Source organism: Dama dama, chromosome 4 (genome assembly GCF_033118175.1).
Source record: "Dama dama isolate Ldn47 chromosome 4, ASM3311817v1, whole genome shotgun sequence".
In the NCBI taxonomy this organism is placed as follows: Eukaryota; Metazoa; Chordata; class Mammalia; order Artiodactyla; family Cervidae; genus Dama; species Dama dama.
The window spans coordinates 41148335-41161874 of NC_083684.1; the positions used below are offsets into that span (position 1 = coordinate 41148335).

At 50.2% G+C, this 13540-nt stretch overlaps 1 protein-coding gene across 2 annotated transcripts in view; it reads left to right on the forward strand.

Annotated features, from left to right (window-relative positions):
- Positions 1–13540, forward strand: part of CDH3 (cadherin 3) — a 44176-nt gene that overhangs the window by 27364 nt on the left and 3272 nt on the right. For both annotated transcript variants that reach the window (XM_061138815.1, XM_061138816.1), the window contains exons 7-15: positions 715–890; positions 1639–1767; positions 2657–2842; positions 4460–4701; positions 5140–5285; positions 6069–6293; positions 9453–9659; positions 12621–12751; positions 13116–13262. In XM_061138815.1, the coding sequence (XP_060994798.1) occupies positions 715–890; positions 1639–1767; positions 2657–2842; positions 4460–4701; positions 5140–5285; positions 6069–6293; positions 9453–9659; positions 12621–12751; positions 13116–13262 (1589 nt within the window). The remainder of the gene's footprint in view (positions 1–714; positions 891–1638; positions 1768–2656; positions 2843–4459; positions 4702–5139; positions 5286–6068; positions 6294–9452; positions 9660–12620; positions 12752–13115; positions 13263–13540) is intronic.

Sequence of the window (13540 nt, forward strand, 5' to 3'; positions counted from 1 at the left end):
AGAAAAGAGAGAAAATTAATCGGGGCAAAAGACTAGCGAAATAGGTACATATTAATGACCTCACAGACAGGTACTTTTGGGGAGGACTCCTCCTCTTCCTTTAAAATTGTAGAGAATTACAGAGAAATGTGAATTGGTGAGACTGCCAATAGACATTTTTAAATGAAAAACTACCTTCAGCAAGATGGAGCCTCTTCCCCCTTGTATTCCAGAAGCCTAGACGTGGTCAGGCCAGGTTGGAATGGTGCTTTAAAGCATAGGAGACCTAGGCTCGTTGTATCTCATTGCTCTGCTGTTTTGGCTTCGTTCCCAAGATCACCTCATGATTACTGCTGGAACTCCAGCCGTTACTTCTGGAAGGAGGGAACGGGTGGGAAGAGTAAGCCCCTTAATTCAGAAAAATGCTTCCCCCAAAGCTATTTATCCCATTCGTCACAATTCAGTCTCGTGGCCACAGCTAGCTGCAAGAAGTGCTGGGAAATGGCCTTGGTTCCTGGTGGTCCTGTGCCCAGAATAGAGTGATTATGAGGATTATGTTTCTAAGGAAGAAGGGGAGAATGGGAAGTGGGCAGCAATTAGCAGTCTCTGATGAGAGGGGAAGGTGGGTCCAAACTGGCGTGCAGGGTGGAACCTCTCAGGGTTCCAGAAGTGGGTGAGGCTGAAGTTGGCCCTGGAAGGGCAGGGTGCTCACTCATCAGCCCTTCTCCCCTCCAGGCACTTCCGTGATGCAGGTGACAGCCACAGATGAGGATGACGCCATCAACACCTACAACGGGGTGGTTGCTTACTCCATCTACAGTCAAGAGCCAAAGGACCCGCACGACCTCATGTTCACAGTCCACCGGAGCACGGGCACAATCAGCGTCATCTCCAGTGGCCTGGACCGGGAGGTGAGTGGCCCTTCAGGAAGGGGCTGCCTGCCCAGGCCGGGCCCTGACACTTAGAGCAGAAGCCCCTGCCCCAGAGCCCGAGTCGGCCGGGAAGGGCTGTGGCCAGGTCCTGTATCGATGTCCCACAGCGCCCTTGGGCTGGTGGCACTTTGCCAAGCCATCTCATTAAGGCTGAGGAGGCAGCTGTGAAACACAGACATTTGATATTTTCCGTAGGTTTTCTCATTTCCTCTTGGAATGGCTCACTTAGCATGCACATTGCCCAGATTTGTCCCATGTGTACCACAAAGCAGTTAGCTCCGTGGGTACTGCTGCTGCTGCTGCTAAGTCACTTCAGTCATGTCCGACTCTGTGCGACCCCATAGACGGCAGCCCACCAGGCTCCCCCATCCCTGGGATTCTCCAAGCAAGAACACTGGAGTGGGTTGCCATTTCCTTCTCCATCCATGGGTACTAGAGTTCCCTAATTCATACCTTTGTCAAACTCCTGCTCAGAGCTCCCTTTCTGGATCCGCCCTGAGTCAGGAGGTAGTGCCCAGGCTGCACCCCACGACTGACCAGCCCAGGAGAACCATTTGGATCCACAGTTCCCCTCTCCCTCCACCCTTGGCTCCTGGTCTTTCCTGCAGTGGGCGAGCAAGGGATCAGGAGAACACTGGAAGGGAGAAGCATTCCCCTCCCTCCACGTACACTCAAGGCTGTGCCCTGCTCTCAGGGGCTTCCACTTCCACCCTCCTTTTCTCCCCAGAGAGTCCCTGAGTACACACTGACCATCCAGGCCACAGACATGGATGGGGACGGCTCCAGCACCACGGCTACGGCCATAGTGGAAATCCTCGATGCCAACGACAATGCTCCTGTGTTTGATCCCCAGAAGGTAACACCCTTTCCTTCATGCATTCTTTCCTTGTCAGATGATGAGGAATTGAGTTTCTCCTTTCTGATGAAACTTCCAAAATCAACCTGCATTGCTTCAAGTCCCAGCCCCAGCACTTGTAAGCTGTGTGACCTGAGGCGAAGCACCTAACCTCTCTGTGCCCTATTTCCTAGTCTGTGAAATAGAGACAATGTTAATACCTGCCGCATTGTTCTGAGTTTTAAATGAAATAATCTATGTACAGTTCTTAGCATAATCGCTGGTACCTAAGTGCTCAATATGAAAATCTTTGTTGATGTGGAAATTCCTAACTTGACTCACACCTACACCTGCCCACCTAGCCCCGGTGAATGCTTGTCACTTCATGTGACAGAGGACTCAGTGCTAGTCAAGATGATACCCACCGCTTCCATCTTTAGGTAACTTGGACTGCTAAATACTGTTCAGGCCTGTTGAAAACTTGTTCAGAATAGCTGATTTCCCCATCACGGCCATCTATTCTGAATTTCCAAGAAAGTCCCTGGTCAGTGCCCCAGAGCAATCAGACACCTAGCCCTTCTTGCCATCTTCCTTGTGCCTTTCTGATTTCAGCTAGATATAGCTGACCACTCTCCCTGGGGGCTTGGGCACCCAGATGGCTGAGATTCTGGGAGCATCAGGCCATGGGATTTAGGGAAAACAGGCCCAGGGTCACTACAATGTGTCTGTCCTAGCAAGCTGTGAAGTTGACTCCTGGGGCATTCTGCATCTGTGCATGTCCCGGAAAGGGTGAGCGGCTTGGGGCTCCCCTGGAGTTGGGTGGAGGACTCAGCCGGTGAAGAGAGGAGAGCCGCCTCTCGGAGGAGTCAGCCTCTCCCCTCTGACAGGGCTGTGTTTTCCATGCTGACAGTACGAGGCCCGCGTGCCCGAGAACGCAGTGAGCCACGAGGTGCAGAGGCTGACAGTGACTGATCTGGATGCCCCTAACTCACCGGCATGGCGTGCCACCTACCGCATCGTGGGAGGTGACAACGGGGACCATTTTACCATCACTACTGACCCCGAGAGCAACCAGGGTATCCTGACAACGAAGAAGGTGAGTCAGTTTGGGCTTTGCACAGGGGCCACACCTGGGGCAGGGAGGTCTCCAGTCTCCAGGACTAGGGGTACCGTCTGCCCGGGACACATACCTGGGACCACTCACCAGGGAGTGTACCAGGCCCGTGGCTTGCAGCACTCTCCCATCCCTCTTATGTGGGGGGATCCCTTTGTTTAAATCTTCTCCAGGGACTCAGTTCATAAAACAGATGCATAAAACAGAGTCACTGATCTAATTGAGGCCAGTCAATGGGGCCCCTCCTCCCAGTATATCTAGTGGCTGCTCCTAATCGGTCTTACACAGAGGGTCTGTTTTATTGGAATCCTTGCTATTTTGCCTTCAATCCATAGTTCACATCTTGGTGTTTGGATAGTAAAATGTTTTACTTCAAATGTTTTAAATTACTTTAACTGTTTTAAATTACATCTAGGCATACCCTTGCCTCTTGAAAAATCTTGAGTAAAATTGATGCTTCAAGAAAATCAGACTAATCTTTCTTGATGTCTTTTACCTCTTGGTTTATTATAAAGAATGGCCCAGTTTGAGAAAGAAAGTGAAAGTGAGTCGCTCAGTCGTGTCCAACTCTTTGTGACCCTGTGGACTGTAGTCTACCAGGCTCCTCCGTCCATTGAATTTTCCAGGCAAGAGTACTGGACTGGGTTGCCATTTCCTTCTCCAGGGGATTTTCCCGACCCAGGAATTGAACCCGGGTCTCCAGCAGTGCAGGCAGATACTTTACCATCTGAGCCACAATACTTTAAAAGCTGTCCCCTTCTTGTAACCAAAGTTTTGTAATGCCCCTTTCACATTGTAAAATGAATTTTGTTTTTAATATAACTTCTCTAACTTATGTAACTTCTAGAAAAATGGAATGCCCTAATTAAAATAAAGGAGAATTTTCAGGAAAATTTACTGATAATAAAATGCTTCCCTGTGTAAACCTTTGGGCGCAACTACACTAGAAAACATGATGAAGTGGTCAGTTTCTTGCATCTGTTTGTGGAATCATCCAAGTGTAGTAGATACTGTGTGTCGCTGTAGTGAGTCATACCACAAGTGGTATTGATGTTTTTCCAGAACCTCAAATAAACAACTTGAGGAAAGGCCTGAACAAATTATGAGCTCCCCTCAGAAGTTGCATTCCTAGGAAATTTAGTATAAATTAAAACCACACCAAAAACTTGATTTATATGGAAAACACATTCTAGACTGTAAACATAAACAGAGCTTCACACCTAGATGTTGGCAAGTCCCGTGGGACATGGGATAGTTCTTTGTGTCCCTGCCCCCACCAGGGGCATTCCCTGTCATTAGGACACCTAGAAATGGCCCCTCCAAGTTCCGACAACACCCACTATGGAGCGTCGTCACCCCATTGGGAACCAGTTCTAGGCTTTGGGCTTACTAGTCTAGTTGCCTTTGGGGTGATGGTCTGAGAGGCCCACCTAGGTATCCACTCCAGAAATTCAGGAGGAAACCAGGAGGCTCTATGGGGCAGCCAGGGGCAGCATTGCTGCTGATGGGAGCCCCAGCCCCTTGTGGTGGGCCCTCTCTTCCAGACATCACAGTCCTCACAAAATGACGACTCTGGTCCTCCTTCCTGTTCTCTCCCAGGGCTTGGATTTTGAGGCCAAAACCCAGCACACCCTCTACGTTGAAGTGATTAATGAGGTTCCCTTTGTGGTGAAACTCCCGACCTCCACAGCCACCATAGTGGTCCATGTGGAGGATGTGAATGAGCCACCCGTGTTCGTCCCACCCTCCAAAGTCATCGAAGTCCAGGAGGGCATCTCCACTGGGGAGCCTGTTTGTGCCTACACCGCACGGGACCCAGACAAGGGGAGTCAGAAGATCAGGTATGCAAGGGCTTGGCTTGAGTTCAGCCAAAGACACGGGTACGTTGGATGGGTTGTTTATTATATGCAGCAGTATTTGTTCTAATTGCCATAAAGACTTAAATATTTTGACTACCACCCCTGCACAGGGCCTTCCCTTCCTACCGTCCAAACAGAGGAGGTTAAGTCCAGGGGACAGGTGTTTCCCACTCCCTCTCACATGTCCCTGCTGGCCCCCTCCCACCTTCTGCTCAGGAGCCCAACTGGGAGTGAGATATATTTTCCACATGATCCTGCCTAGGATCCCCAAGTCCCATGAAACCCTCTGCCAGTTGACATGAGGAGACTTTGAATGATGACACTAGAACTCTGAAGGTAGTGCTCGCTTCGGCAGCACATATATTAAATTGGAACTCTGAAGTATCCTGGGTGTGATTCTTTGCAACTTTTCTGCTCCAGTTACCACATCCTGAGAGACCCGGCAGGGTGGCTAGCGATGGACCCAGACAGTGGACAGGTCACTGCTGCGGGGGTCTTGGACCGTGAGGATGAGCAGTTTGTGAGGAACAACATCTACGAAGTCATGGTGTTGGCCACAGATGATGGTGAGAGCTCCCTTCAGCCCCTCTGTGTGGGCCCCTCTGGAGCCCAGGACACAGCACATCCCCTCTGCAGGCTGAGTGTGATGTGGGGAAAGGGGTGTCAGCAATCCTATCTGGGAGGTCAAAGTGGTCTCTCAGAGGAGACTTAGAGTGCTTGGTCCTAGGGTTGGCTGGTTCCAGTTTCCCTAAGACCCAGGAGTTAGGAGTTATCCTAAAGATACCTCTCAGCCTGTTTGTGCTTCACTGAGCCCTGAGTTGGCCTCTTGGTTTCCCCTTGTGATTGACTGAAAGAGGCTGCCTTACAAGTGTTACGATTGCTGAGTGATGTCACGCCACAACAGGGTTGGGGGTAATGATGTAATGACATTTCTATTTGACACATACTGAACCAAGACCTGGAGTCAGGCGAGAGGTTACTGCAGGGCTGGGAAGCGAAACTTCCCTGAAGCTTGTCAGCAAACACAGCATCAGCCCTGAGGTGGCCAATCTTTTTCTCATGGTGATAGATTGGTAGTGGCTGTCTGGATGAAGTGGCTGTGCTGTGATCAGTTAGTAATGTCTGCTGTGGACACAAAATGAGAATGATGGCATGTTTGCCATGCATTTGCCATCACTGGTTTGATCTATAATGAAGCGAGGGCAGGGAAACTCTTGAAAGGTTACAGTTGGACAGTAAACAGGACCCTTCTGAGGTTTATTGGGTAAGTCCTGGGGGAGCTTAATATAGATTCATCAACCCAGCCAAAGGCAGATGCTGAAAAGGGATCATATGTGTGATTTGAACAGGGAGCCCTCCCACCACTGGCACAGGGACCCTCCTGCTAACACTGATGGACATCAATGACCACGGTCCAGTCCCCGAGCCCCGTCAGATCACCATCTGCAACCAAAGCCCTGTGCCCCAGGTGCTAAACATCACAGACAAGGACTTGTCCCCCCACACTGCCCCTTTCCAGGCCCAACTCGCACACGACTCGGACGTCTATTGGACAGCGGAAGTCAACGAGAAAGGTAACTGAGTGGTGGTGGCAGATGGGTGTCTTTTCCCTACCCAGATCCAGCATCTACCTTCCTGCTCCAACGTCTTGTGGGTCACAAGTTACCGGTCTCCTCAAGAATGTCAGTCAGGGGAATTCCCTGGCAGTCCAGTGGTTGGAACTCCTGGCTTCCACTGCAGGGGGCATGGGTTTGATGCCTGGTCAGGGAACAAGATCCTGCAAGCCGCACAGTCCTAAAAAACCGAAAGCGATGACAGTCAAGTGCTGCTTATTAACTTAGTCTAAACCTTTGGGAATCCACAGGAATCCTTAAAGACCATTCTAGCCCAATCACCTTCCTGTACAGTTGGAAGCACTGAGGCCCAGAGAGAGCTGGGACATGCCTTTCTCACTGTGACATAATGAGAGAGTCGGGAACCCAGCATAGTAATAACAACTAACATTCCTGAGCATGCTTGCTATGTGCTATGTGCACTTCAGACACTTCACATAGATTCAGCTACTGAATCCTCACAACAACCCTGTAAAGCAGGTACTGTTAATCATACATATACATGTATGTGCACCCATTGGACAGATAGGGAAACCAAGGCTTACAGAAGCTTAAATATCCTGCCAGGGACATTATGACTAGAAAATAATGGCCCCAGGATTGGGATGCAGGCAGTCTGCTCTACCAGGATCCTCTGCTGCCTACCATTTATCCACCCCTGGCAATGTGCAAGAGGCTTTTTATACTTTTTCTTATTTTAAATTTCTACCATCCTCTGTTGTCAGTATTTTTATCCCTATTTACAGATGAGAATGAGGCTCAGAAAGGTTAAATATGTCCAAAGGCACAGTGTGGGTAAGCAGTGGAACAGAAGTTGAAGACAGGGTCCCTGGCCTTCACGCCCCTGCTCCCGGCCACCTCCCTGTCCTTTCTCTTTCCCACCCCATAACGCTCCTCAGCCTTCAGTGGTTTTTCAGTTGTCACAGGACTGAAGAGGGGACTTACTGGCATCAAGTGGGCAAGGACTCAGTTGCGTGAGAACAGCGCATCCAGGCCCAAGTGCCAATAAGGCCCCCGGAGAAGCTCACCCTGGTTTGAAATGCCTCCCTCTTCTCTTGGGGTAGGGTCCCCCAGGAAGGGGATGGGGGACCAGTACATTCAGGTTCTTCCCTGAAGTAACCAAATGTCTGGTGCCCTCTGCTGCTGCTGCTGAGCCGGTCCAGAAAGGACTGAGGAGACCTGCCTCAGACACACACATTGTCCCGTTTTTATGATTCCTCTGATTTGGGGGTATATACCCAGCACCTTTCCTTGAGGAAACCCAAGTTGGTCTCCTATCACCTCCTTGTGGCCTGGAAGCCGTTTTCCCCTCCCTGACTGTTTGGTTTACAGAGCATAGCCTCTGAAGTCAGAATACCTTGGGTCAAGATCCAGCCCCTCCGTTTACCAGCTTGTACTTGTGGGCAAGTTACTGAACCTTGCCGTTCAGCAGTTTTCCCCACCTGTGGGATGGTGCCAGTAATGTAGCTCTGCACAGCCACTGTGAAGACTAAGTACATGACAGGCGCTTCTTCTGGTGCATCAGGGCTCAGTCCATGCCAGTGGCCGTCTTCACCAACACGCACAATCCGGCTCTGCCAAGAGTGAGCGTTACCTCAAAGCCCAGTGGTGCCAATAACCTGACACTGCTACTGGTTCTTGGTTTTAACTTAGTCGTTCTGTCTGTCTGTGTTCTATTGTCAGAGGAGTTAATCCCAACTCTACACTCATGTGAACTGGGGCTGCTTACTTGACCTCCCTAAGCTTCAGTGTCTGTATTTGTAAAATGAGGAGTAACAGAACCTTTCTCTTAAAGTTGAGGTGAAGATCAGAGTTGGGCTTGGCACATAGTGTCAATTGAGTCCCCACTGCCGCCACCAGCACCATCATCAGCTGACCAGTCAGTTCTCCAGCCTGAGAACAGGAAGGCAGGAGGGATGTTCTGGTGAAATGCCCCACATTGGCCTCTCCACTCGGTGGACCAGACATCCAGCGTGCAAAACTCTCTCTGTCTGCCACTGCTGAGTGGGAACGGGGTGAATTCTCCCTCTGGCCTTTCAGCTGAGAGGGGCCCAGTGACTGTGCAGAGGCTGTGAACTGAAAGTGGCTTGAGGTCAGTGCTGAGATAGGCCAGCAAGCCTGAGGGCAGGCGGGCTAGAAACGCGGGGTTGTTTTTAAACGTCCCAATGATGCGTGGGGTTGGGGGACACTATTGGCATTGGGTGATGAGGACTTGAGTGCTCGGGAATAGTTCCACCCAAGCTAACAGTGCCCTCTTTGAGAAACTTGGGTCTAAACCGAAGGCCTTTCTTCAGAGAGGCCTCTGACCTTATATTTCCCACCCACAAATGTAGCTCCCCTCCCCACTCCATGATGGCCAAGCAGCCTCCGCAGAGCGGCTCCCCTTGTGCAGGCTGCTCCAAAGCTTGGCTTCGGCTCTGTGGCTGCCTGCTGCCTGCCCCAGGCCTTCACAGGCCAGCTAGCGGTGGCCAGCACAGCCTCGCTGCCGGCACCTCTGAGCTTGTGTGCACTCACTAACGCTCCCGGCATCAGTTACCTCACCAGCTCATATGCATTTGGATTTCTTGATAACTGATGCTCGCTCAGAATTATCCAAGTTTCAGATATATTGAAATTCTATCATAGAGTTGAGGTATAAACATTATATATACAATTGAAAGAGCAAAATGCTGCCATAACAAATGGTAATAAATTTTCAGGTAGAAAAAAAGGTGGCCAGTTAATACAAATATTAAAAGATTGTGCTAGCTGTCTCTTAGGAAGAACAGTGTTTGTTTGCTTGTTTGTTTTGAAGCAAAGAACAATCTGGCAGCTAGTGATGCTGAGAAATTATTGGCCCTGCATGCCATGAATTTTTAAAAATGTCATATTTAGAAATACTGTGATTATTGATTTTTTAAAATAGAATGATGACTTTATTCTTCTATCCAAATAATCCTTCCCTCAGTGGGGAATTTGGCTTGGACCAAGTGTCCGTTTGTAACGCTCGGCGTAAGTGCGCTTTGAAGACGTTGCTCCCCGTGGCCCAGATGCAGTCTGCCTCCTCAAACCTCCATCGTGCTGGGCTTGGGTCCCACCATTCGTGGCCTCCCGAGGTGAATAATTGTCTATCTGCTCCAGGAGACGCAGTAGCCTTGTCCCTGAAGAAGTTCCTGAAGCAAGACACATACAATGTGCACCTTTCCCTGTCTGACCACGGCAACAAGGAGCAGCTGACGGTGATCAGCGCCACCGTGTGTGACTGCCATGGCCACGTGAAGACCTGCCCGGAACCCTGGAAGTGGGGCTTCCTCCTCCCCATCCTGGGTGCTGCCCTGGCTCTGCTGCGTGAGTGCCGGCACGCTTCCCCTCTGAGGTTGGGGTAGTTAGAAACCTGAGTCTACCCCAAACTTAGAGACTCGGGCCACCGACATTGCCCATCTGTTCCTTGTCCTCTTAATTCTGGAAGTGTTGTTTAATAGATGTTTGTGGGGCCTCTGGGAGGTGCCAGGCTTTGGGGATACAGTGGGGAGCAGACTTGGCCCTGCTGTCGCATCGTCTGGTGGCTACAGTGGTGGTTCTGAAGGTGTAGTCTCCAGACCAAGAGCATCAGCATCACCAGGAATTGGTCAGGCCAACTCCCTGGCTCACCCCTGACCTACCAAGTCAGAAACTTAGGGGTAAGACCTGGTAATCTGTGTTTTTACAAGCCCTGCAATGGATTCTAATGCATGTTTCAGCTTGAGAGACACTGGTCTGGTGAGCAGAAGTGTTTAGTTGGAAACTAATTTCTTTGCTCTCATGGTAGAACCTATCACATTTACTTTTTTCACTCTCTGAATTGTCCTTACACAGAAAACACCCATTCCCCTGGAGAAGGAAATGGCAACCCACTCCAGTATACTTGCCTGGAAAATCTTGTGGACAGAGGAGCCTGGTGGGCTGCAGTCTATGGGATCGCAAAAGAAAAAAAGAAAACACCCATTCACTCACACATGAATGCAATAAGCACAAGCTTTAATTAATCATCGTACTTGCGCTGAGCACTGTGATAGGTGCTGAGAGTGCAACATTTATGAGGCAGGGCGCTCAGGGCCGGTGCACTGGGGTGACCCTGAGGGATGGGATGGGGAGGGAGGTGGGAGGGGGGTTCAGGATGGGGAACACATGTCCACCCATGGCTGATTCATGTGAATGTTTGGCAAAAACCACCACAATATTCTAAAGTAATTAGCCCCCAGCTAATTAGAAAAAAAAACAGACCAGCCCCTGCCTTCATGGAGCTTACTTTCCAGTGCAGAGAGCAGATAGCAAATAAGCCACCAGAGAAATAGGTGTTGCTATGGATTAAAAAAAAGTGAGGGGAGGAGGAGATCTGGCATTTTATGTAGGATTGGCAAGAACAGGCTTACTGAGAAGGGGGCATGTGAGTAAAGACCTGAATGAGTTGAGGAAGCAGATCATGCAGCTATCCAGGGAACACGCAGTGCAAAGGTCCTGAGCTGGCTCTGTGCTTTGTGTGGAAACAGCAATGACTGTGGTGGGAAAAGCAAGAGGGAGAAGAGAGGTGATGGCTGTGGTGGAGCATTGCGTTGGGCATTGTGGGTTATTGTAAGGACTCTGGGTGAAATGGGAAGTCATCAGGTTTGTAGCAGAGGAGCAATATGATCTGACTTGAGTTTTGCAGGATTCCTCCTGAACAGACTGTAGAGGGCTGCTACTACCATAATCTGGGGGTGCGGGGGGAGTTGTGGTTCAGATCCAGGGTGGCAGTAGAAGCGGTGAGAGCTGGTTATATTTCAAGGTAGAATCAATTCAGATTCAGATGAGGAAAAGAGCCATCTATGACTTCAAGTCCTGAACAAGTAGATACACGGAGTTTCCATTAACCAGTTTGGGAAGGACCATGGGAAAAGTCCAAATGGAGGTAACAGTAGGCAGCTGAACACAGGCTTTGGGTGCAGGTAGGCAGTCCAGGTTGCCTCCTGCCTTTCCTTAAGCCAGTGGGGAGGAAAGGGGAGGGAAAGGTCACAGTCTGACCCACATAGGGTGTGCATCCTGAGAACCCAGGGACTCACAAAAATGACTCCATCAGTTTTGTCTGGCTAGAGAGGACAATGGTTCCCTCAGCAGGTGAATAAGGGGGATAAAGCTGAGCAGTGGCTGTATCCTCCTCCATTAAGTAGCTGCAGAGAGGGCCAGGGCTGCCCTCCTCATGTGGAATTAACTGGGGGTAGTCACAGCAGTTAGGGGCAGCAGCTGGGCACTAATCAGCCAGTCCCCACTGTGTCCAAGTAGACCTCCAGCCTTTTAGATCATATCACTGAAACTCATTCCCTATCTTAAAATTCCAAAATAGTGTTTGCACCTAAGTTCAGATTACTGCACCACATCCAAGTTGCATTGTCTTGCTTTTAACTTAAAGTCTCTGGCTATTATGGGACACCTCATGACTGAAAAGTCATTTTGAAAAGTAACATCTGGAAATTCCTTGGCAGTCCAGTGGTCAGGACTGGGTGCATTTACTGCTGTGGGCCCAGGTTCAATCCCTGGTCAGGAAACTAAGATCCTGTAAGCCAGGGGCCCCCAAACTCCAGGATCAAATGCCTGATGATCTGAGGTGCAGCTGATCATAATAATAGAACTAAAGTGCACAATAAATGTAATGCCCTTGAAGCATCCTAAAACCATCCCCCACCTCCGTCTGTGGAAGATTTATCTTCCACAGAGAAGAAAGTAGCGCTAACTGATGCCAAAAAGGTTGCGGAATGCTGCTGAAAGCCATATGGTGCAGCCAAAAACAAAAAAATAACATCTACTGGGAGATTCCCATCCCCACAAAGGAGGATTTCCATAAGGACCAGTACATCAATATGGGAAGACTAACAGTAAAATGATACAGAATTACAGGTGGGGAAATGAAGTCAGAATACCAGTAGGAGGAAGTGGTTTTAAGCTGAGAGCAGAAAGGTGAGAGCCATATGTATGCGTGGAGAGTGTTCCTGGTGAGAAAAGAGCCAGGATGAAGGTTCTGAAGTGGGAGACTGCTGAGTATATTCAAGGAACCCTGAGGAGGCCAATGTGACCAGACCTGGGCAGAGAGGGAGGGTTGGAGACAGGTCGGACTAGTCCTGTAGCCTTGATGAGGAGGCGAGGGTTTTCCTAGGCGCACAGGGGCCACTGAAGTGTGTGAAGCTCTGGCGACTGAGTGGAGGGATCAAAAATTAGATGGGCCTTCAAGAGTTTGGGGGTGCTGGCCAGCCATGTGGTTGTTTGGGGGTGAATATTCACACTCCCCAACTCTTGCAGTCCTCCTGCTGGTGCTCCTGTTCTTGGTGAGAAAGAAGCGGAAGATCAAGGAGCCCCTTCTCCTCCCAGAAGATGACACCCGTGACAACGTCTTCTACTACGGCGAAGAGGGGGGTGGCGAGGAGGACCAGGTAGGGCACTGGGGGGCCCTCCTGGGGTTGAGAGGTGGTGCCCCCATGGCCCCTGGCAGGGATGGTTGGGTCAACCAACTGACCATGTTAGTTGCGTCGCCCAGACCGTGGCCTGAAGCGTCAGTCTTCTGAGAGAGTGCCTCATCCACTGCTCTTCTCTCTGGCCCCAGCCAGCCCAACTTTGAGCCTGTGCTTAATCTGAGAGGAGGGAATGTGGGATCTAAGGCTTTCAGAGATCTCTGACATTGTCTTCTAAGACCTACACTTGAACCCAAACATCCAAGGGGCACAGAAGGGGGTGAAATGTAAATGGGGGAGTGGGAGGGTTCTTCTCCATCCCATGTCCTCCTTCACTTTCCTGAAGGACTATGACATCACCCAACTCCACCGGGGTCTGGAGGCCCGTCCTGAGGTGGTTCTCCGCAATGATGTGGCACCATCCTTCATCCCCACGCCCCTGTACCGTCCTCGGCCAGCCAACCCAGATGAAATCGGCAACTTCATCATCGAGGTGAGGCGTGGGGGCCCAGCCCAGGGCAGTCTTTCGTTCAAGCACCAGCAGCATGAGAGAAAGAGCACGGGCTTGGAGTCTTAGTTCTGGGTTCAAATCCTGGGTCGGTCACCAACAAGCTAGCAGTGTGACTGACCTCTGGCATATATAGCAACTTCTGGGCCTCCTGTTTCCTCCTCCATTAAACCCAAAGTTTCGAAGTGGTTAAAGAATAGGTTAGGAATTCTTTCTTTTCTTTTAATTTGTTGATGTTTATCATCTTCCCTGGTGGCTCATGT